The sequence below is a fragment of the Triturus cristatus genome, chromosome 2_2 (assembly GCF_964204655.1).
Source record: "Triturus cristatus chromosome 2_2, aTriCri1.1, whole genome shotgun sequence".
Lineage (NCBI taxonomy): Eukaryota > Metazoa > Chordata > Amphibia > Caudata > Salamandridae > Triturus > Triturus cristatus.
In genome coordinates, this window is record NC_140582.1 from 1,092,727,476 (window position 1) to 1,092,752,828 (window position 25,353).

At 43.2% G+C, this 25,353-nt stretch overlaps 1 protein-coding gene across 2 annotated transcripts in view; it reads left to right on the plus strand.

The window, feature by feature from the left end:
* SMYD1 (SET and MYND domain containing 1) overlaps positions 1-13,781 on the plus strand; it is a 135,007-nt gene extending 121,226 nt beyond the window's left edge. For both annotated transcript variants that reach the window (XM_085642644.1, XM_085642643.1), the window contains 3 exons: positions 6,355-6,518; positions 10,599-10,767; positions 13,344-13,781. In XM_085642644.1, coding sequence (XP_085498770.1) covers positions 6,355-6,518; positions 10,599-10,767; positions 13,344-13,502 — 492 coding nt within the window. In that variant the 3' untranslated portion in view covers positions 13,503-13,781. The remainder of the gene's footprint in view (positions 1-6,354; positions 6,519-10,598; positions 10,768-13,343) is intronic.
* Positions 13,782-25,353: the final 11,572 nt, after the last annotated feature.

The following is a 25,353-nucleotide window of genomic DNA, read 5'->3' on the forward strand; positions in this document are numbered from 1 at the left end:
CACATACATACCCTCAGACCATTTTCACATGGAAACGCTTCAGCAGGTACTTCCGCTCCTCTCCCAGAACGACTTTCTCACCACACTGGACTTGAAAGACGCATACTTCCACATTCCAGTACACCATGCTCACAGAAAGTACCTCAGATTTGTAGTGGACGGACAACACTACCAATTCAAAGTGCTCCCGTTCGGAGTCACAACAGCACCACAGGTATTCACCAAATGCCTAGCGGTGGTGGCGGCACACCTCAGAAGACAGCACATTCACGTCTTCCCATACTTGGACGATTGGCTGATAAAAGCCACTTCATACAACCAATGTGTACACCACACCGCCATCACAATCCATCTACTTCACCAACTAGGCTTCACGGTGAAACACCAAAAGTCCCAGCTAACACCATCCCACATAAAACAATACCTCGGTGCCACCATAGACACCTCAAAAGCAATAGCCTACCCCAATCTGGCCAGGATTGCAAGCATTCAGGCTTTGCGACAAAAATTCATACCTCAACACTCCCTTCCAGCACGAGTGTTTATGCAACTGATAGGGATGATGGCCTCTTGCATTTTTATAGTGCCCCACGCAAGACTCCAGATGCGTCCACTCCAAGAGTGCTTAGCACACCAATGGAACCAGGCCCAGGGGCAACTGACAGATATGGTGTTGGTAGACGGTCGTGCCAATCGCTCTCTGCAGTGGTGGAACACCACAAACCTTTCCAAAGGTCGACAGTTCCTGGACCCGGTTCCCCAGATAATACTAACAACGGACGCATCGCTCTCCGGCTGGGGAGCTCATCTATTACACCTCACAGTGCAGGGCACATGGACGCCACAACAAAAGTTACTCCATATCAACCATCTGGAGTTACTGGCAATCTTTCTAGCCCTGAAATCTTTTCAAACACAGATTTCAGGCAAGGCAGTCCTCATTCGCACAGACAACATGACGGCCATGTATTATATTCAAAAACAAGGTGGCACACACTCTCCACAGTTCTCTCAATTAGCACAGAGCATATGGAGATGGGCAATTCCCCACAAAATCTTTCTCCTAGCTCAACATGTCCCAGGAGTCCAAAACACCGTGGCAGATCTGCTCAGCAGACAGACATAACAGATCCACGAGTGGGAACTTCACCCACAGGTTCTTCATCCGTTCTTTCAAATGTGGGGGCATCCACAGATAGACCTCTTCGCCACCCACGAAAACACAAAATGCCCAAGCTTCGCCGCCAGATACTCACACCCATTGTCCAAAGGAAATGCGATATGGATGAACTGGTCAGGCAAATTTGCGTACGCTTTTCCATTAGTGGTGCGAAAGCTACAACAGCACTCCCTCACACTGATCCTAGTAGCTCCAACGTGGGCCAGACAACCGTGGTACACCACGCTGCTTGAACTCTCAGTAGTACCGCACCAAAAGCTACACCTCTCACCATGCCTCCTAACCCAGAACCATGGAGAGATCAGGCACCCGGACCCAGCTCAGCTCAACCTTGCGATCTGGCTCCTGAAATCCTAGAATTCGGATACCTAAACCTTCCCCCTGACTGTATGAACGTCATCAGAGAAGCTAGACGCCCTTCCACTAGAGCCTGCTACGCTGCCAAGTGGAAAAGATTTGTTGTTTATTGCCATAACAACACAATCAATCCTCTAGACGTGTCTATACAACACATCATATGCTACTTACTCCACCTACAAAGGTGTAATCTAGCCTATACATCCATTCGGCTACACCTCACAGCAATTGCAGCATACCTACAAAACAGGCAGCACTAATCGCTTTTCAGAGTACCTGCCATTAAAGCCTTCATGGAAGGCCTCAAAAGAATAATTCCCCCCAGAGTACCACCCTCACCTGTGTGGAACTTAAATATCGTTCTCACAAGGCTGATGGGGCCTCCCTTCAAACCTTTGCATAAATGCGAACTGCAATTCCTCACATGGAAAACAGCTTTCCTTGTAGCCATCATTTCCCTTAGAAGGGCAAGTGAGATACAAGCACTTACCATACAAGAACCTTTTCTTCAAATGCACCAGAACAAGGTTGTTCTCCGTACCAACCCAAAATTCCTACCTAAGGTCCTTTCCCCTTTTCACCTAAACCAATCTGTAGAATTACCAGTTTTTTTCTCGCAACCTCAGACCGTTGTAGAAAGGGCTCTGAACACGCTAGATGTCAAACGAGCCTTACTTTACTATATCCAGAGAACACAACCTTTCCGAAAGACCAAACAACTGTTTGTCTCTTTCTCTCCACCACACAAGGGCAACCCCATCTCAAAATCAGGGATAGCTAGGTGGATTGTTAAATACATCCAGATTTTCTACCACAAAGCAAAACAAACGCTTTCTGTTCCCCCTAAAGCCCATTCTACACGGAATATAGGGGCTTCCATGGCATTTCTAGGGAACATCCCACTAGATGATATCTGCGAAGCAGCAACATGGTCAACACCGCACACTTTCACTAAACACTATTGTGTAGATGTGCAAACCAAGCAACAAGCTAGTACTGAAAACACCATTTCAAACCACTGCCACAGATACCGGTGGTCGCCGCTAAGGTTGGGAACTGCTATATAGTCTATGCAAAAGTGTGTAATCTGCAGCTCATATGCCTCGAACGGAATATGCTACTTACCAGTATGCATCTGTTCTTGGCATGTAGAGCTGCAGATCTACACACGGCCACCCGCCTCCCTGGCTACCTGTATCTGTTCCAGTCTATCTTATTTAGATACAACACACATGGGTTTCTTCACTGTGATTACTACGCTCCATCTTTCCCGGCTGGCGAAAAACAATCTGAGGATGGAGCCGAAGCCCATGCGTAATACGATACAAAGGAGGAGTCACCGACCTCGTGACTTCCAAGACTTTCCAAAAGGAAAAACAAACTGCAAACATCCGGGCCCAACACCAGATGGCGATCTATGCAAAAGTGTGTAGATCTGCAGCTCTACATGCCAAGAACAGATGCATACTGGTAAGTAGCATATTCCTTTTTCTGCAGGGTCACAGTAAAGACATCCTGGAACAGAAGGATGGATGGACACTCAAGGGGGATACCCCCTTTTAGGTCGAGCCTAGAGTCAGCAGGCATGCGCTGCTCTGCGAGACTTCTTGTGGTAGAGTAGGGAATAGAAGCCCCGCCCACCCTCCGCCCATCTTTGCCATTGGCTTGTGTCACTGTCCTTCCTAAATGCTGGCTTCTGATTTGTAAATAAGCTTGTTAGTCCTTCCTTAGTACCGCCTCGTCTTCATTTGTCACCTCCCACGGCGACTGGCCCTTTTACTTTGGTTGGTACACGGTGATGGAGCGCGGGTCACCAGCTCTGGTCACTCATACACCTAATACTCACCTGGGTCCAAACCACATTCATACAATAAGCTAGTATACCCCACTGGCATCATTTTTGAGTAATAGCTGTAACTTGTGTTATTTACCTTTACCAAGTCTTACCAATTTCAATAATTTTTGTTTCATTTCCTCGACGAATCAGGTTGCTGAGTTAGTTTAAGGTAGAATGACATTTACCTCTCTACTCTAAATATCCACAGACTCAAGAAGTTTTGAAAATGTTTATCTAAGTTAATTTGTGAGTCAACATTCAATTACAGTACCCACCTTCATATCAAGAGGCAAAATACACCAAATAATTCATATCAAAACTAAAATGATCAATGATGAAGGTACCTGGAAAGGAGGAGGGGGAAAAAGGGAAAATAGGCATAGAATTTCAAAATTGCTGATTATATTTACCTATGATCTAAGATGAATCCAACTCCGTAATGGGGGGCCAGAATAGAATCTCCAAAACAGGTCACAGGTAGAGGAACAGGCAGATTCAAATCTGGAAGGGTAACTTCCTAAAGTACAATGCCAGCGATGCACCCCTCTCTGGCACTACTCTCCTCGCGTGTCCCTTTTCCGCAATCCCTCTAGATGAATAGATTATCGATCAGTATCTCGAACTTTCGGACAGAGTTTCTGGCAGCAACAGGGTCTGAGACAGCGTCTCGGACAAGAACTGGAGCAACATACGCATTGGGTCAGGGACGAGTTGGAATGACAGATCTGACAAGTCTGACGAGATCTCTAGTTATCTTACCTCAATTATACTGTTCTTGATTCGTGTACCACCCCCTCAAGTATCAATTATTATGTTTTCCCTTATTCTGATTGGTCAGGATGAGGAGGTGAGTTCATCACACCACTTAGAATTTAACATTTTCTCCATGAACCATTGTTTATGTGCCCGCCCCTTAATTTTCTTTTCCCATAGCTTTATTCCCACACGCATTTCATATTACTCAGTAAGTTAAACAATTTTATTCAACATTGTTGCTCTTGCAGGGGTCATCAGTTGAGCTTCTCAGCCTTCTTCATGCAAGATGACCTTGGCTGAGTGACACGGGAGCCATCTTTGTTTCTGGCCAGTCTCCACGCGCATGCGCGCAGTTTATACGAGGTAGGGATTTCAGTCATCCTCCGAGGCCCAAATAAGAACTAATAATAAAGTCAGAAAAAGAAACGTTTTAATACAAAACCCAATAATTTCACTGTATACCACTTATCTCTACTCTATCCCCATTTACTTATTTAAATCCTTTGCATTAGTATTTAATAGAGCGTACAAGTTTTAGTTTAGCAGTATCAGGTGCATTAGCATGTGAGTTCGAAGCGGCCATTTTTAGTGCCATTGCTCAGCTGCAAAAGTTACTCATCAAAAGCGACAGAGTCATGCTACGTAGATGCAGTAGATGCATGCGCACTAGAAATCCAGCGTTTTGTCGGCCATTTTAGAACATTCATGTTACGGTTTAGTAATGAACATAGAAAAGCTTCTCCTAGATAAAATTATTTGTGGTGTATTGCGGTTTTAGTATCCACAAAACAAATCGGTTACATTATTACACGTTATTTGAGGGGCAAATTTTCTTTCACGAATCCTTGCTCCATCAACGGTACCTGTTATTTAGTCTTTAAGCACTATTTTCTTTATCCAGTTTCTCTTACTACAGGCACAACATGCTTTGGTGCCTTATTCAACCCCGCCCTCCCTCCCTTTGTCTGTGCCTTATTTACCCCCTCTGCGCTTTCTTTACCTCCCTCCCATTGTCCGTGCCTTCTTTACCCTCTTCCGTTGTCGTGCCTTCTTTAACAAAACCCGCCCTCCCTCCCGTTGTCCTTCCTTTACCCCCCCCCCGCCCTCCCTCCCGTTGTCCGTGACTTCTCCCCCCCTCCTGTTGTCCATGAGCCTACCATTTGCAATGCAGCAGATCTCACATTTACGCGAGTTTGAGATATTGGCATTGTAAATGACAATGACTTTTATTTATGTTTTGGTTTTTAAAACATAAATAAAACACATTTCCATTTACAATGCCAATAGCTTAAACTCAGATAAATGCAAGATCTATTGCATTGCAAATGCGGGTTTTTCTTACTGTCACTATTCTTTTTGTTGTAAGTGGTGCACTCATGACAGATGTCAGGAGCTCTGTTGGAGTGAGAAGCAGTAGCTGCAGTGTGATGGGTCCTGCCCACTTTCATGTGCTCTCCCTTCTGGGTTGGAACACTGACTTCAGCAGAGTGCAAAACAAATTTGTTCCCTTCAACTCCCTGGGTCACTGTTCATATTCTGACGTTATTGCTTCTGGGTCGCCGCTCTAAAATTTCCCCATTGCAGGGGAGGCTAACATTCTGTTCTTTCAAGAAATCTTGTTCTTCAGACTGGTTATTGTTGGATTTCATTAGAGAATACATCCATTGCCTCAGTCAAATCTTTGTTTAAATTTTTTAAGTTCATGTTTGAGGGCCCCTGTTAAGGTAGAAAAGTCTTCTCTCAAAGCTTGAAAGAGCTTTCCATGAAGTTCCTTTTTACAGGGGCACAATTTTGGGAGGCAGGTAAAGCATCTAGGGAATCAATGTTTTAGACATCCCTTGCGTATCTGCTTTCTCCAAGGCCAATTTAGAGAGCAGTTTTTTGACCGACTGGTCTCTTCTCTCCTTGCTAGGAATCCATACCTAAAAATGCATGAAGCTGTCTCCTACTAGCAACAGTAGAAAATAATTCTTGTTGTTGCCATTGTGGGTTGGATGTTGTTACAATAGCGGTCTTCTCAAAGGGTAACTACTTGTTGACCTAGGGAGTGGTCAAGCCATTGGCCCTACTAACTCTGCCCAAATCATTATCTACCTAGCTGGCCATAACACATGGGAAATATTGCTTCAGTGTCTGTGTATGATGACATACTATGAAACAGAGATAGCCTCAAACCTATTTTGTTATTGTCTGCTGTTTTATTTGTTTAATTTTTAAAATACAGGTGGTGAAGCTTTGTCGTGAATGCCTTAATAAACAGGAGCCTGTGCTGGCTGAGACCAACATTTACTTGTTAAGGATTTTGAGCATTGCGTCCGAAGTGATGGCCTACCTGCAGAACTTTGAAACAGCAGCTGAGTATGCAAGGCGAATGGTTGAAGGTTACATGTAAGTCCAAGCTCTTTTATTTGCACAGTCTTGCACTTTTCATATATGAAATGTTTCTAAATACACCATAAAGGGAGAAAGATTGTCAGTTCACAAGAACTCACTTATGTTCCATGCAAAATCGAGAGGAAATAACCTGATGCGTAATCAGTGTTATGTTACGTTATGCAGATTTGTAGAGCCCACTATCACCCAGGAGTGTATCCTGGCGCTGAGCAGAGGTGTCTAGAAGGTTGGTGAAAGCAGTTGCGATTGTTGAGGTATGCTGGGCCAGTGTTATGTAGTGCCTTGAAAGTGTGGGTGATGAGTGTGAATTGTGCTCGTTTGTGAATGGGGAGGGCCAGTGGAGCTCCTTCAGGTGTGATGTGATCTGAGTGTAAGAATAAGATCCCCCAGATTTAGCTTTTTGTGCAAATATAGTGGGAAAGGTTTGCAATAGTAATAGAGTCTGTGCAGTGACATGGAATAACCATGTAATGCGTATTATTGCATTACTCTGAATCAAGGGAGTAGTCAGAAACTTAAGATATCCCCCACTTGAACTATACTTCTACTCACATTGGGCACATGAAGAAAGCATACCCTACCCTCCTTAGGAGAGCTACCTCACCCTTTAATCATCCATCCATCTATATATATACACATCTATCCTATCACACATGCACCCACCAATATGACCACATATCCATCTATCCATACTTTCACCCATCCATCCTTTCACATTTCTCCATCCTTCCATTCCTCGTTCTTCCACACATTCACTGTATAATCTATTGATTATTCTGCTCTTTGATTCATCCTCTCATCCTTCCACCTATCCATCTTTTCGTCCTTCCATCCTGGCATTCACCTTTTCTTCATTCTTTCCTTTTACCTTTACATCCTTTTAGCCTTCCTTTCTTCCTCCATTCCTTCCTCCTTCTATTTGCCCATTGCCCATCTTTTGTCTTTCATCATTAATTTTTCTCTTTCTTACCTTTCTCTCATGCTTACATTTTCTTTTTGTTCCTCTGTTTTTCCCCTATTTTCATGATTTCATCCTTTTTCTTTCTATCTTTGTTTTGCTGTTCATATCTTCCCCAATCCCTCTGTCATTTATTTCCTAACAGTAATTTATGAGCACTTTGTGGACAGATCTGCAGACAGAGATGAACCATAAACAACTAATGTTTAGTAAGACCTATTTCACTAACCTATGACACCCTGTGGCAGCCCCTGCTTAAGCTGCTTATGTGGGGGGTTCCCTACGCCCCTGCTCTGAATCTGCATGGATAAAAACGAAGAATTATAGCTGTTAAGATGGAGGGTGTTTGTAAGGTAGGAAGATAGAGATAATGAGTGACTTCAAGACAAAAAAAGATATAGTAAGTGAGTTGTACAGAGAGAGTTTATAAAACGGATGGACAAGAACTGTTAACAGTTATATACCATTACAGCTGGAATTCATATCTGTGTCTTTTGGTTGGAACACCCTCCAATGACTCGATAGATATAGGAAGGGATTACAGTTCGAGATCTGGATGGGCCATTTGATCATGCCTTTTATAAACTGTGAGCCTTGAGTAACAAGGCTGACTGTATCAGTCAAACAAGGATTTGTAAAGCACGGCTAATTACCTGTGGGGGTCTTAAGTAGCTGGAATCAATAACTGCTTTGAGGTGATCTGTTCATTTGAACAGCCAAGCCTTGAGTTCTTTCCTGAGTTGCTGGAGTGATGGGGCGGTCCTAAGGTGCAGGGGAAGGTCGTTCCAGGCCTTGGCCACTAGGTGTAAGAAGGAGCGTCCTCTGGTGTTGCCTTGGCGGATCAAGGGGATTGCTGCGAGGAAGAGGGAGGCGGATTGTAGGTGTCTGGTCAGTTGGTGGAATGTCATCATTTATTGATGTGTGCTGGTCCTTCATTGTGCAAGGCTTTGAATGTGTGGGTCAGCATCTTGAACTGCCATCTCTTCTGGATCGGGTGCCATTGTAGCTTCCTGAGGTGGGGTGTGGTGTGGGATCATCTGGGGTGGTCAAGGATGAGTCTGGCCACTGAGTTTTGTATTGTCTGTAGTCTCTTCAGGCGGCGTGCAGTGTTTGCTAACTAGAGTGCATTCCCGTAGTCCAGCCTGCTGATGGTGAGGTCCTGCGTCACGGTCCTTCTGGTGTTGACTGAGAGCCACGTGAAGATCTTGAGGAGCATTCGTAGGGTGTGGAAGCAGGCTGAAGAGACTGTGTTCACTTGTTTCTTCAGCAGGTGTGGTCTGTTGGACAGGGGATTGTCCAGGAGGCCATCAAGCATCGTTCCATGGTGAGGTGTTGTTCCCAAAGATGAGGACTTCCGTCTTCACCATGTTGAGCTTGAGACAGTTGTCCTTCATCCAGTCAGCAATGTTCATTATACATACATAAAGTTGGCTCTGGTGGTGGACAGGTTTGTAATGTGAAATATCCTATCCAGGGCACTAGCTGGCATCATCCAGAGGCATGAGCAGTAGGACCATCAGCATTTTCATGAATACAGCATTGAGCTGTTTCTCTTGGAAACTGGTACTTTAGCGATTACTGTGGTTGCTGCTAGTATGATGCAACACTGTCTGAGCAAAAGGGTTGGTTGGTGAAAAAAGGGTACCCAAGGGGCTAAAGCGATAGGCTTGTTGAAAAATATCCTGCTTTTTATTAGCACCTGTGCACTAGTTGAAGATACCAATTTCAAAGTGATATTGTTTCATGACCTCAGTATGCTGATTAGGGTTGCAGACCCAGTGTGCTTTGAGGTCAATTGCTAAAGAATGCTCAGATATAGGATACTTTGGAGAGGCAAGTCAACTGTGGCAAATGCTAAGCCTATTGCATGGTCCGCCATGCCTCAATTCCAGTACCCACACCTCCTGGCATCCATCACGTTTGTGTCACCTCATATTAATTTGTTCCCTGATGTATCATTTTGTTGTTCCTGGACCTACTACTGGAAACAAAACTACTTTGTCAAGTACTAGTATCTCTCTTTCTGATGTGATATGAGAAAAGTGTTGTCAAAATACTGCTTGACATAAATATCATGTAACCTCTAATCATATTTTGCCTTATTGGAAATAATAAAAGAAACTCCAAATTCTGTTTTTGTAAGATATATTTAGGACACAATATTTATGTCACATCATATTTCTGTATAGGATATTTTGACATCCAACCTCCCAGTGACTCTAAAATGCTAGTCCTTCCCCTTTTCTTCTCTTCTGTACCTGGCCTAAGTGTTCATAGTGTGTTTCATCCACATATCCAGAAATTCCTGGATTTCCACCAGTTTCCCTCCCACTCCAGCCCCATCTTGTGCCTCTTGGATATTCCCTAGAGTCTCCCAATCTCCAGCAGCTGTTTGATCCTCCCTGCCTGAAGCACAAGAAGATACTAGTTTAATAACTTTGTACCCTGCTGCCATGATAGTTGATGAAGATTGTGAGAGGAGGTTTGGATGGGATGGGATGGGAGCGGTATCGTTCATTGAGCCATGTCCACACAGCGTAACACTACATGTCTAGACTTCTTGCTTTCTCTGAATCGATATCCATTGATTAAGACCATTACTGTGACTCGCCAGGACTATGTGTTTTTCTGCTGAGCAGGGATTCTTGTTTCACTTGCTTATTTGAACTGAAGCTAGACCAGGACAGTTGATGTTCCCATACTAACCAAAAACAGGAAAACCCCGTTCATATTAAGAAACCTGATTGTCCTAGACTTTGGCTCATATATGGACTATGAGTCACTCTTCATAATAATTGACAGAAAGACCTAGCCGAAGAAGGTGGGAAGTAACTCATGATTGCCTCTTCCTCTGCGATTTCTAAGAATTGGGATGACACAGATTATTCAGAAATTCTAAAATGTACGTTCAAGAAGCTGAGTAATCCTCATAATCTTTATAGTATTATTTTCATTAAATTCTTATTGCTTGTCTTTTCATGTAGTTTTGCTACCTGCTGTAGTCACTTACTAAAGGATAGAGTATGTTATGTTTAGTGATACATTAAAACAGTATTATTGAAAGTCTGGAAAAACAGTCCTGGTAATTAACTATTCAAATTTCTGTCTTTCTTTAGGAAAATCTATCATCCAAACAATGCCCAGTTAGGGATGGCACTGATGCGGGCAGGAGTGACTCACTGGCATGCTGGTATCATTGATGTAGGACATGGAATGATATGTAAAGCATATGCGATTCTCCTGGTCACCCATGGACCTACTCACCCCATTACCAAAGATCTGGAGGTTGGTCAATATGGTTGTATTGGGGTTTCCTGAATGTGCATTGCTAATAACTGGTGTAGTGTGTTTCCAATGTGTACAGTTGTGCGAGCATCTGGGCAAGTGTGCTTAAGGGGTATGCCCTACTGGTTGTGCATCTTCCATCGAACCAAGCAACCCTTGCCTTCCAACAAGGCATACAGGAATGATAAAAAAAATACTAGGTTGTGCAATGCATGGGGAGAATTCACAAAAAACATAAATAAATATTGCATGACATTAAAAAAATTAATTACCTAATAGTAGACGATATTACTGATTTTAAAATCTCTGTCTTGCTACATTTATGTTTATGTTCCCTGTGGAAGCTTTTTCTGTATTTGGCTTACCTCCAGAGGACCAGGGTTATAGTGGCATTGGCCTTTTCATGACTTTATTATTTCACTGGATGTTCCTTGCCCATTCTTAAAATCCTATTTTAGAGTTGCAAAGGTTTCGTAATAGGAATTCTACATTTTGGCTGGTCTTAAACGTAGGAAATATGTATCTCCAGCCATGCATTCCTTGCACTGGGTTCCATTTCCACACTGCTTAGATTTTGTAAAGAAAGTGCTATAGAGTAAAAAATAAGTGCTTTAAAAACACCTAATATATTCATCTTTGAGATCATCATATGACTTTCTTTAAAAGATCCTGAGGAAGTCTCAGACTGGTGGAAGATCATTTTCTGCTTGAACCCTTCCATGTGGAATTCTCTGTCTCTACACATTCGATACATTTAGATAAAGCTACACTTGGGAAAAAAGGAAAATGTTCCCTTTCCAAAACAAACTATTAATTAGTCAAGTTTCAGAGTCTTGTATAGACAAGCTCACCACATTAAAGACCTTGGGGCTCATTACACTGGCGGTCGGATCGCCGTGGGTAGGGGACTGCCCGACAAGACGTCAGCGGTCCCACCGCCAAATTACAATGTGCCCGTTGTGCTGGTGGGCAAAAAAGTGCTCAATAACATGGTGGCTAGTGCTGCGCCCCTGGAAAAGGGCCGCAGCAGAAGCAGCAGTGTTAGTGAGCACTTTGTGCACATTCATGCACCATGAACCAGGCACCATGTGGTATGAATGTGCATGGGGGCACTACTTGTGCCCCATGGCTTTATTTCAGTGGCCCACAGGGGACTGGGGCCCTGCTTGGGGTCCTAAAGTCCCTTTCTGGCTACCTTTTAATGGTTGTGGGACCGCCATAAACAGGTAGTCAGAAAGGGACATCTTAATCCTGATGGCGGTGCCTGAGCAGGCACCACCTTCATTCAGTATCCAGCTGCCACCACGTCGAAATCAAAAGATCCTGTCTGAGGTGGCGGTCCATCCCCCGACAGTCAAGGATCCGACCACCTGCATCTTAATGCATCAGTCGGTCCGAAGGGCTGTCTGTCAGTGGGACCACCACCGACGGCTTGCCGTTGGCGGTCCCACTGGCATTGCAATGATGCCCCTAATTCCTGTGAAACTTATTCGCATACAAGTACTTAAAATAAAGCAACATGAAATAATATATATATATATATATATATATATATATATATATATATATATATATATATATATATAGTCCTATCCACTGTGTCGTTATGGTTAGATCTCACTTACGTCTGAAAAGGAGTTTCTTGTTTGCTAATAACATTGTGACCATGTGACGACTCTGGATGAAACTTAACAGTAAAATTGTACAAGCGGGCACATGTTGGCATGCCAAATTTCATACAGATTCATCTTGGGGAAAGATTAAAAAGGAGTCAAAAAGTTGGGTTTACCAATTTTAACCGCCATAGAATTGTTTTGCACTGGTTATCATTCAAAGCACAATCTATTGCAGATCTCACCGACATACTCAATGCCCTCAAAGCCACTTCTGATGATCATGATGATTCACCCTCATCTTTCATCGGTGCTCTTTCTGGGGATGCTCTCTCAACCCTTCTAACCATGGCCAATGCCTCCCTTACTCGGAGTATATTCCCAGCCGCTCTCAAGAAAGGTCAGACTTTCTCTCACTGTGACCATTTTCTCAAAGATCAAATCCTCTAGGGCAGATCTCTTTAATGTTGAAGAAAAACTTATCTTAGGCACATTCTGATGAAATCTGTTTCTTAGAATGTTTCCGAGCAAATGTTCATTTGCCATGTTGACAAATACAAGTTACTGAAAATCTTTTATCTGGAAATAATTTGCTCCAGTTGTTTTTAATTGCCCCTCTTCCACCTATTTTTCACTTTTCATTGCTTTTTTACTCTCCTTCCGTCCTTCTCTTCCTTTTTTTTCACCTATTTGATTTTATCCTAGACTGACTTTTGTTAGCAAGGTACCAGTAACTTGATATTCACCAAGTTTGTTTTTTTCCCAGTAGAGTGAATCTGTATTATTCGTAGATTCTAATGAGAATTGTAATTTAGTTTAGCATACTAGCTGGTGTTTCTAAAAACTTGAGTTGGAATTAGAAAAGACCAAAAGCTGTTACTGGTTATAGTGATGTTTTCTTGTCATTCTTACACTACATTCTGAGTCTTCTAACCTTTGAATCTGTTCTTCTGTTATTTTCAGGTAATTCGTCATCAGACTGAGATGGAGATGCGCATGTTCCATGAAAATGAGTATGTCTATTACAAAATGCGGGAAGCAGCCCTTCAGAACCGGCCAATGCAGGTTTTGCCTGAACCAGCCAAAGAAATTCCAGTGGGCCTCTTCAATAAGAAACAATAACCCCATCCAGGCTGCACTGGTATAACATCCTGCCAGTCAGCAGTAAACACCAGCCTTAGGTTTAATGTTGGACAATGACTTACCAAACTTGGATTAAGTAACTGTGCAAATAAATGCAACGTCCACTTGCTGAATGGCCATTGCATGGCTCAAAGGACTTTCCTAAAGAAGATCAACAAAAGGCTATTTCTAAGCAGATCAATGTTTGCGTGTGGTGTACCTGTTTTGCCTGATAATTTGAATTCTGAGACTAAAATAAAACAAACCTCCAGTTTTTAATTTGTTTTACTTTTTCTATCTCACATTCCTTTTTATCATGTACCACAAAATTATATGTTACTACCTCAAGATCCACTGCCTTAGTACATTGATGCTGCTACTTCAATAGCAATTATGTTGTTAATATAAGTTTGACAAGTGATTTACAGCTTCTTTGATCCATAGTCTTGACTCTACATTTAGAAAACCTTTTTAAATTAAAGTAAAATAATTTCATGGAAGTACATTGAATTATATTCTATAATTACCCCAGTTCTTTCACTAATTGTAAGCCTAGCCCTAAAAAGGTTAAATTAGAAATAGGAATTATTAACATTAAACTTTCTCTTCTTTCAAACCTAGCACTAACCCTTGATTAGTTTAAATTAATTTAATTGAAATTAAATTATTATCCTTAACCTAACCCTAACACTTGCCTTGATTTATTATCATTTTAATGTATTTAAATAAATAAATGACATTAACTTAGTAGAAATACTAACCCTAATCTTTCCTCTGATTTGTAATTATTTTATACTGAATTAAAATAACTAATTTACCCTAAGCATAACCTAAATTATTATAAATTAGTTTAAATGAAATACCTAATCCTAACTCTTCATTTAAATAAAAATATTCACCATTGCGTTTCAATTCCATTAAAATACTTAGAAATTAAATTAAGTGCAAATGCTGTTACTTACATAAATGCAGTGACATCCTCTGTAGTGGTAACCTTGATGCAGAAGCATCAGTGTAGTGACCTATTAATGTAGCATAGATTTCAATATTGTTCCCTGACATTTTTTAAACGAATAACGAGGGGATGTTTCATAACGTGTTTATATTGGCAGAAAACAGAAGTCGACTAGCAAAAAGTGACAATTAATCCTAGTGCAAATTAGCTATTGGCAACAATGAAGATGTTTGCTACCAAGATGTAGATGGAATGTTTTTCTTCTGTGTAGTATCTGCGTGAGATTACTGTGAGTGCTTGCGTTGACAAGTGTGGATTATTGTTGAGTACACCTAGTTTTATTTTGACATTTTAGGAAGTCTTGCTAATGACTTCAGAGAAGTGTGTGAAATGCATAGAGCCTCTAACAGGATGTTTTAGGCTAGAGGATGAAGAGGATATTGGAGTAGTGGGCTCTTCTCCAGGGTACCAGTGTACTTGCTTCTATATAGATGGGCTGGAAGTGGAAGAATTCTTTGAGTGTTATCTGTTGGTGTAATAAATATTTTCATTCTTCCAGTCTAGTCTTGTTAGGTCCTCATTGAGCGTGAGATCATGGTTTCGGTACAATTAGAATGGGATAATGAAATTACTCAGTAACAGGCCTGGTGTTAAGTTGACTCCTTTGTTAAGGTGACTTAGGGCCTGATTTAGGGTTTGATGGACGAGCTACTATCCTGTCCACCTTATTCCAATTGCATTATATACTAATGCATTTGATATAAGGCAGACGGGATACCCGTCAGGTTTCTGGTGAGTACCCATCCACCAAACTCTAAATCATGCCCCTTGACCGTTCACATCATTAATTAATTCTTGCACCAATCGATTTCACTATTATCTTGTGCATTTTGAAATTACATCTCAAGAAATACACAATTGTTATCAGAATGTAGATAAAGCCTGGATCACATGGGATAGTTTAACATGTCCTAATGCAGAGAATGACTGGAATCAAGATTTTCACAGCTAGATTTGAAGGAAAATCATAATGTATCACAGTCCAGGAGGCACAATTCTGCATCTTCTCATTTACTAAAGTCTGCAAACACCAAAGAAGATTAGATGCAGAAGAAGATTCAACACACAACTGTGCGGCTAAACTACTGAAACTCAGGAGCTTTGTATACCACCAGGCAGTCTAACGGGTAAGAGTGACCCCAACATCCATGGTGCAACTTATTCTCAGCGATACAAGTGATGAAGGGAGTAACTGTATAAAAACAATCACCATGCTGCTACATCACAGAGTTGAGCCAGAACAAAAACCCTGCATACAGTTTCCAAGACACTTCAAAACTAGGAGTCTGAGTCTTCAAAGTACCCATGTTGTCCAGAGAACCATTTCTGAACAGTCTTAAATTAAGCCAAGAATAGGAATTTAGATGTAATTGTCTGCACAATGAAAGTCAATGGATGATTGTAAACAGTTAGGTCATAAGTGTGTCACTCCTTGCTTGAATTTGAGAGTTATAAAACTTAGGAAAATGAATGAGGGAACTGATAGGCTAGACAATGACGATTGGGAAAAACTATACTGGTGGGAACTTCCAAGAACAGGAATTTACTTCTGGTTCATTATATGTAACTGCACTCCACAAAGTCCTCAGTGCCTCGCAATGATTTGTGAATGCAGTAGCTTTCAACTCTTGTTTAGTTCAACCACTTAGCTTGCATTTACCTCACCTTTATTATTTCCTACTTCTCAGCTTCTTTATGTTCCCTGACCAAGTTGCTCTATATTCCCTGTACTCTTTGCTTATTTGCTGTTGTTGTATTTCATACTGCTGCTGTGTTTTGACTGCTGAACTCCGAGCATTCCTAGGGATCCTCAAATTGATCTTGGGATTGTACCTTCTGCTTATAAGTCAATTGAGAAAATGACACTGTTTATTCCTACTCAATATTGCTTACACACCGAACACTCCATTTTTCTCTTATCAACTCAGATTTAGGGGCATATTATCAAGACAGGCGATAAAATTATCGCCTCTTTAGCGACAGAAAACTGCCGCTAAAATGGCGATAATGGGCTTGATAATATGCTCTATGGAATTCCAATTGAAGCTCAGGTTAGATGTCCTTCACATGTAACATAGGCTTCAATTGGAATTCCATAGAGCATATTATCAAGCCCATTATCGCCGTTTTAGCGGCGATAATTTTATCGCCTGTCTTGATAATATGCCTCTTAGAGCCTAATCTGGAGTTTAGCAGGCAGAGTACAGTCCATCCGAGTCATCACCCTGACAGGCAAACGTCCGCCAAATTTAAAGATTACTGGAGGCCATCATGGCACTTCCTTTCAAAATACAAATAGTTTGGTGGATGGCCACCATCGGTTTTGACAGTCATTCACCAGACTTTACCAAAGTATTTGTTTTTTCAAAGACAAACTCCCAAAGTGGGCCTTGGAGAAGCATCTGGCGCCTGAATTGAGAATTATGTGACGCATTGATGTCACGTTGTGTCATCATATGACGTCATTGTTAATGCAGGCGCCCGGCACCAAGGACTGATTTTAAAAAACGCTTCACAGCACATTTGCTTCCTTTCAGAGACCTTGGAATCGATAGGCGAATGGCGGCACTTTTCCAGGACAAAGGCAAGTACCAATTGCTAACTATGTTGGGATAACCCTCTGCGCCCTAGCCACTGCAGCTTGTTGTTTTGTTTGCAGCACCACAACTTAGTGTGTTTTGTCAAATTGTCTGGGCAGTTAAGTAGTGGCTCTGAGGTACTCTAAAGGGGCACGTTTAAACGGGTACGAACATACCCTCACTCCATAAAAACAGGTTCTTCACTGCCGCTATAGTGTGTGCAGTGAATACGCGAGTTGCATGCTAGGGAAACTAACATAACACGTGCATTTGTAAAGCACACAATCACCCAGAGGTATTTTAGCACCAAATAGCAGATGTTTCTTGTTAGCCAACTCAATGGTACTTATTTTATCAACCTCAGATGGGTGAAAGGCTGAGTGGACCCACTAGGATTTGAACCTGGGACCATGAGCTCAAACACAGGCCCTTGACTGGAAGCATTAGTCCACTGAGCCACCAGACCCGGCAGCATGCAAGCAAGCAGAATTTAATTCTATGATACATTGAGCTTTACTGTGTCTGCCGTCATATCTGTTTATATGTTATTTTGCCTTATATTTTGTTTCAACAGGTCTGAGAGAGCATAAAATGACTCCATTGTGAGCAATTCCTCTTTTCCAAAAATGTAATGTATTATATTTCACAATAAAAGGTATTTTGCAAAACGTTTAATACACTATCACCTGCAAAGAATAGGACATAAACGTTTTGGTCCTGAAGAATTGCCTCTGACCGTCAAAGAGCACTCCAGGCAAGAAACATGTTGACCTTTATTTGAACCTAGGGTTCGTTCTCTTCCCCATGTCAAGGTTGATTTTTAACCTTGACATGGACAATTTCTGGAAAAAACTAGACAACTAATTGGCCATAGCCAATTTTAAACACACCACCCAATCTACCACCCTCTCCCACACCTCAGAAAAGGGCACCATACCATGCCTTTGTTCAGTAAACATCAGACATTGAGATTAGAAGATCATCCTCGAGGGGCCAGCTGGGTATGGCAGTGCCCACCCACCAAGGAGCTCAGCCTGATGATGAAGCATGCCACTTCGGTGGGTGAGAGCCAGTACATCCTATGAAGGATGCCCTGTAGGACCACTTATATCCCACCTACCTCAGCGAAGAGCTGGTGAAGCAATGGAAGAGCACCTACGTCATTGATAATTGTTCTGTTTGGGGAGGATGAGTGCTAGACTACCAAATTCCTCCCCATCGCATCTCTTTGTCGACACCGTCATGTTTGTGGTAAAGTATCCGGTCCGTCGAAAAACTCTCAGTCTAACCCTTACTTCCATAAAACACCTCAGAAAAAGTCAGTGCCTTAAATCCTCAAGCACTTCCCCAATTTTCACCTTCTTTTGCTTGCGAGATAGTTACACTCGCAGTACCCCCAGAGAGATTTGTGGACAGCTGGGACTCTCAGCAGGTCCACATCTCAAGCTAAAGTTTGGAAATTGTATAGAGAGCCCTACAGCAAGGAAAACATCTGTGCTTCTCTGTCATTAGTTGAATGGCGATCTTTTGAATCTGTAATTTTCAACAAGACATGGGGGCTGCAGTTTGCTTGTTCAAGCCAAATTAATATTCACAGTTTGTATTTACAATCGGTTTCAAATTAAAGGTTCTTTAATTGGTCCATTCAACTGTATTCAGAATATCTTGGCAAAATCCTCCACTTTAAAGGATCTTTAAACCATACCACCCAGCAAGAATCGGCCTCAAACTTGGAAGTGTCAATCCCAGCCAAATGCATTGCCTGTCCCATCAGACCAGCATAGCATTGATCATGGGAGATAGGTTCTTTGAATCAAAATCAGGGGCTGTGAAGAGTGAGAGTCTCTGAGGGTGGCTCATCTCATTTCAAAAATCTTTAAAAGATTTTACAACTCAAAGCTTTTTGTTTTGAAATTCAGGATAATCGGTCAGCACAGACGAACACTTCTTCATTGGTAACAATCATGTTGATTGGTTTAGTGAGTTAAATGCTTGCTGCTGACATAGGTGGTGATCAGCAGGCCATACATTCAAATCAAGTCGTCTCAACTTTCCATTCTTCTGAGGTTGGAAAACTGAGGAGTGCCAATAAACTGGATAATAGTATCAACTGCCATCTGCAGTGTTTGAAATTCAAAAATAAGTATGCAGCGTCATAAAAAGCAAGTTCTTATTAGCATTCTCTTATATATCCTGAGGTCAGACTGTCCAAGCCTGCTGAAAAAGCTGACCATTAAGAGAACGGCTGCTCGAAAAGTGCTACCCTATCAGATAGTGAAGATAGAATACTCCAGAAGCCCTTGACAGATCCTGGTCCGGATTGGCCTTATCGGGCACCAATGATTTTCCTCGGCGGCTGGAAGGGGAGGGACTGGTTTTGGTGCTGGGAGCCAGTGTGGTTCCTGCTGTGAATGCCAGCAGGCCTCCATTATCTTTTGAGCTCCAGGGAACATGTGTGGGCTTGTGGGACTGGCCACTGGCAAGCTGAGGGTTTCAGCACTGGCCTTGGAGGTTGGACTGGCCTTGCTGAGCACGTCCTGGGCCAGATAGTAATGAAGCCCCTGTATGCAGCAGCCGGATGTATGTCGTTACAACGCACACTTTTACAACGCATGCACTTACAACGCATTTTTTACAACGCAAAATCCATTACAACGCATTGCATTACAACGCATGACACTACAACGCATTTCTAAAAACTACCTTTACAACGCATTCCATTACAACGCCTACTACCTTTACAATGCATACCATTACAACGCATAATATTACATTGCATTTAAGGTAAGTATTAGATAGTATAAGGGTAAAAATTACTATTCTAACTCCAGGGGGTGCAACAGTAGGGTAAGTGTTGGATAGTATAGGGGTAAAAATTGCTATTCTAACTCCAGGGGGTGCAACAGTAGGGTAAGTGTTGGATAGTATAGGGGTAAAAATTACTATTCTAACTCCAGGGGGTGCAACAGTAGGGTAAGTGTTGGATAGTATAGGGGTAAAAATTACTATTCTAACTCCAGGGGGTGCAACAGTAGGGTAAGTGTTGGATAGTATAGGGGTAAAAATTGCTATTCTAACTCCAGGGGGTGCAACAGTAGGGTAAGTGTTGGATAGTATAGGGGTAAAAAATTACTATTCTAACTCCAGGGGGTGCAACAGTAGGGTAAGTGTTGGATAGTATAGGGGTAAAAATTACTATTCTAACTCCAGGGGGTGCAACAGTAGGGTAAGTGTTGGATAGTATAGGGGTAAAAATTACTATTCTAACTCCAGGGGGTGCAACAGTAGGGTAAGTGTTGGATAGTGTAGTGTAATATTATGCGTTGTAATGGTATGCGTTGTAAAGGTAGTATGCGTTGTAATGGAATGCGTTGTAAAGGTAGTTTTTAAAAATGCGTTGTAGTGTCATGCGTTGTAATGGAATGCGTTGTAATGGATTTTGCGTTGTAAAAAATGCGTTGTAAGTGTAGTGCATTGTAAAAGTTGCGTTGTAAAGGTTGTTCCCCGCAGCAGCCTACTGGGGTCAAGGGAAAAGGGTCAGAAAGCAAAACAAATCTCTCCTCTCTAGTGATGGGCCATCTCGCTGATGTGTGAAGGGTAGCCCATGTCGCTGCTGTGTGAAGGGAAGCCCATGTCGCTGATGTGTAAAGGGTAGCCCATCTCGCTGCTGTGTAAAGGGTAGCCCATCTCGCTGCTGTGTTATTGGGCTGCTTCTTCACAGTACCGACTATGTGGGCTCTCCGACAGATACAGATCTCTGCCGCATGTGCAGAAAACTCAGTTGGTTCCTCATAGCTGCCAAATTTTGACATTGCTTATGTCTGATATTTTCATGCTTTTGGTACACATCTGAGGAACATTTACTACCAAATGTGTGACGCAAGTAAAGAAGTCCATGTAATGAGATAAATATGAGATATTACACCCTTTTGAGCAAAGAGAAGCTCTAAAAAGGCCTTGAAACTGCTGCAAAACCCCTGAAATATAAGGTCACCAACTGGGAAAACACATGTTTTAGGTTTATTAATTTTAAGTCCCAATACAGTTCTGAATTCCACCAATAATTGCAGCATAGGTGGCAGATCGGCCTCCTCATCTCAAACATATAACGATAGGTATGATGTCTCTGGTCTCCTGCAGAGCTATGTCCCTTCCCCAGCCTTCCGACCTACACACTGCAGCCAAAGGTTCGATCTCAATGGCAAATAGAAGCAGGGACAGGGGGCACTCCTGCCTCGTACCCCAGAACACACAGTGGGGCAGATTTAGGAGGTTTTGCCGTAGGGAAGCGCAGCAGGCCTTCCTGCTGCGCTTCCCTACGACAAAAGAAAAGGGCAGGGATGCGCCGTATCTATAAAATGCGGCGCATTCCTGTCCATTTCCCCTGCGCCGGCGCACAATGGGCTGCCTGCGCCAACGCAGGCACCTCTGCACCATGGTGCAAGGGTGCCTCCGTTGCGGGGATGAATATTTTTGTACAGGAAGGGAAACCTTTCTGTACAAAAATAATCACAAGAGGTTTTTCCTCTTTGTATGGGTGCTGCAGAATGCAGCACACATAGAAAAAGGAAAAACGAGGAGAAATAAAGATATTTCTCCCCGTTGCGCCTCCCTTACGCCTCCCCTGGGGAGGCGGAAGCTTTTGGCGCTGCCTCAGATTTACGATTTCTCGTAAATCTGGGGCAGTGTCAAAAGGCCATGGATGTTGCTGGGAACGCCCCCAGCAACACCCATTGCACGCCCCTTTAACGCAGAACACTGCGTTAAAGGGACTGATATTTATGAGGCAGCATTAAGCCACAAAAAGTGGCTCAGTGCTGCCTGATAAATATCACGCAGGCTTCTGCGCCACGGAACGTCACAAAAAGTGACGTTCCGATGGCGCAACGGGCCTCATAAATCTGCCCTAGTATTCCTGTGAGATACCCTAGTCAGTCTTAACCTTGGCTGTCGAGCTGGTGTATAAGAGGCACATTCAACAGATCCATCACATTCCCAGGCCTATCCTTGCATTACTGTTTCTAAATACTGCCACTGGACAGTGTCAAAGGCCTTTCCAAGGTCAATAGAGACCACCATCACAACTGGGTATGCTTCAGCCTCTGTGTCTGTCAACACCCTATATAGTCTCCGAAGTTTAAGCGGCGTGCTATCTGTTGGGATGTACCCATTTTGTTCTGTGAGTTCAAGATGATGAGATGTGGGTAAAATGTTTTGGCCAGGACTTAACTTGGAATTTTAAAGTTCATGTAAAGAATGGAGAGTGGCCTAAAGGAGGAAGTGCTCTCCCCTGAAGTCTTAGTCTTCGGTAAACATATCATAAAAGCCTCCCTTTTTGTCCCGGGTAACTCACTCTCCTCCACCTCACCTGCATAAAGGGTAACCAGTCTCGGAGTTAGGAGAGGTTCATAGACTGCTGGGAGTCCATCAGATCCCGGCTTGTTTCCTTATGGCTAGTTCTTTAATAGCCACCCTTATCCCATTGGCAGCGATTGGACCAGCCAAACTCTCCACATCCTTGGGAGCCGAAGTGGCTAATGGTTGCTTATCCAAGAAGGTATCCAAGTCCTCTTGAGGTGCCTCTGTTGGCCTCGCATATAAATTAACATAATATTCCCTGAAGGCATTGTTAATCACCCGTTGAGTGTGCACCAATCTCCCTTCCTCTGTCATTATTTGAGCAATAGGAGTACCTCTGTTCTCCGGGCATGTCAACAATCTCCTCTGTTTGCCCTCCGCTTCATGTACTCTAGAATATATTCTTTATGATTGTGGCAACATAGCTTTTCATATCCGGGAGGCCCACAATTGTAACATTATGACACCAATATCTGCCTTCCGCATCTTCTACTCTGTATTCTAACAGGCAAACTCTCTATGTGAGATCAGCAATTCGTTGTTTCGTTCAAGTGCAAGTGGGCTGAATGCCTTTTATTGAGTCTCCTGCAACCTTCACTCAGTCAGTTAACATACAGTGATGCCTCCTCAGTATCCTCACATCCAGAGCTACCCTGTCAATTTGTTAGATTTCTAGATTCTGAGATAGCGTCCTGGATCTTGTAAAGTTTGTTCTGAAGTGTGTCAAGCTGTGAGCTCTACAGTGTCCCAGCTCACCTACAGTGTCTGAGTCTCTCTCCATTCGGGTGCTTGCTTCCTTTAGTCTCAACTTACCCATTTCCGTTCCCTGGCAGAATGGCTGCTGTGAAGGGAAGCGGGACCTTCCTACTAGGCAGTTAAACAAAAATAAGCAGACGGCAGCTTTCTGGAAAATATGTGGGAGGGACATAAGGCTATGTTAAAGAGGAGTAGTGGGGTGAGATAACCTACGTTGTGCACACAAGAGGTTTCCGTCTCTCCCTGACAGTTGTGAATGTTTACCAATTTTTTATAATTATTGTGACATGTTGATTGTAACCCGTGGGCAGTAGTGGCCTGCCCTAGTCTTCAGATAGTTATCATATATAGTAGAGGTTATCAGTGTCTTGCCCGTTCATATGGGCTGTATACTGTCCACCTTCAGGAGCCAGTAAAGGCATTCTCTGGCTCACGTAGGTTCCAGGCTCTCGACAACCTTTTCTGATGTCCCATCTCCAGGTTGATCCAGAGCCCACCTGGAACACCAGGTCTTAGTCAGTGGAGATCCTTATTTAGACCACTGTCTCTTCCCTTGTGGTCTCAAGTTTAAAGGCTCCATCATCTTGCCTGGAGGCTTCCAATACAGTAGTCCTTCAGGAGTGTGTGAGGACATCTATGCTAACTCTAAGGATAGATGAGGGAGTGGTGGGGTCCCAATCACCCGAGGGATGTGCCACTCTTCATCGAGTAGGGGAAGGATAGTCCTCCAGCCTCCATCAGCCCCCACCGAACTCGCAGGCCAGGATCATGGGTGCCGATGGGCAGCAGGATGTTGGGTGGGTGTGATACATACATACAAGGTGTCATCTGATAGAATCTTGGTGGGCTATGATGTAATAGAATGTAGGAGGCTGGTTGGTTGGCAGTTAGTTTGGTGACAGCTGGTTGTCAACCGAAGTGGCTGGGTGAGACCTTCTCTTCTGGATAATAAATACTTATAAATCTACACTGCGTGTCCTGCAATCTATCTCCTGGCACTTGTCAAAATTGGTTATTCTACCCCCCGCCATTCAAACGGCATTCAGGTCACAGCCAGGATTGGGCCACACCGAGCCCCAGAGGACCTGTGTTGCACGGCAGAGCCCAGTTCCAGCTAAGCATGACCCCTCACTTGTAGCAGTTGGGCACCAGTCGTGGCACAGCCTGTCCCCCAGTCGTCTGTCCCATCCAAGGCCTCCAGGAAAATGCAGGGTGCGCTCTCCCTGCAAGAGGGCCGTGCCCTGCAGCAGGACCGAATCCCAGCCTCACAGCGCCCATTGGCAATCCTGCTTGGTGTGTTGTACCTCCATCATTCCTGGGTTGGTAGATGGTCTGCAGTTTACGGCGGGCATCCCCATTAGGAAGCAGAAGGAGGATTCTAGGAGAGTTGGCAGTGGAGCTCAGCACTCAAGAGTCCCCCATCCTGGCTGACATGGCCATGCGCCATGCTCACTAGTGTCCATGAAATCTGTTGAGGGTCAGGCCAGAAACTAAGTTTAGTAACAGACACCAAGGATTGAACTGAGCATTCTTGAGCCTCTGTCGTACAAATGTAAAAATATAGAGGCCTGGTTCAAGATACAGTGCTTGCAAGCACTTCCACATTTGACTGACAAGTGAACTGTACGCAGAGAGAACGTGATATGCCCAGGAACATAATGTGGTCAGGTGTTGAAGCCACTGATATAATGTCAGTCTCCTGAATTCTGAAGTGCATAGTAGACAACATGCCACACCTCGTCATTAATAACGTGAGAAACAGACGTTTGTGAAAGAAAAGTATTTCATTCACTTGTAAGGCTTATCACTCAATACACGACTGACGGCAGACCCAGGTGCTGGCACAATGATTGATATGGTTAGACTATTATTTGTCAACAAACCCTAAAGAATATATTGTACGTACTATTGATCTCATTGTTACTACTAACACTTGCTTGTGGGCGCCGGGCTCACCCAGGCACCTCCGTCTTAAGCCTTAAAGTATAGTGTCTGATTTGTTTATATTGTGCTGCTTGCACGTAAGACAGGTCGAGTTACTTCGATAGTACCGTGCCCCAGACTTCTTCTTTCTAGGTTTCCTTTAGCTGGCACGAGCCTTTTCCTCTTTGGAACTTATAGCTGCAGCCCAGGGCTCACCAAT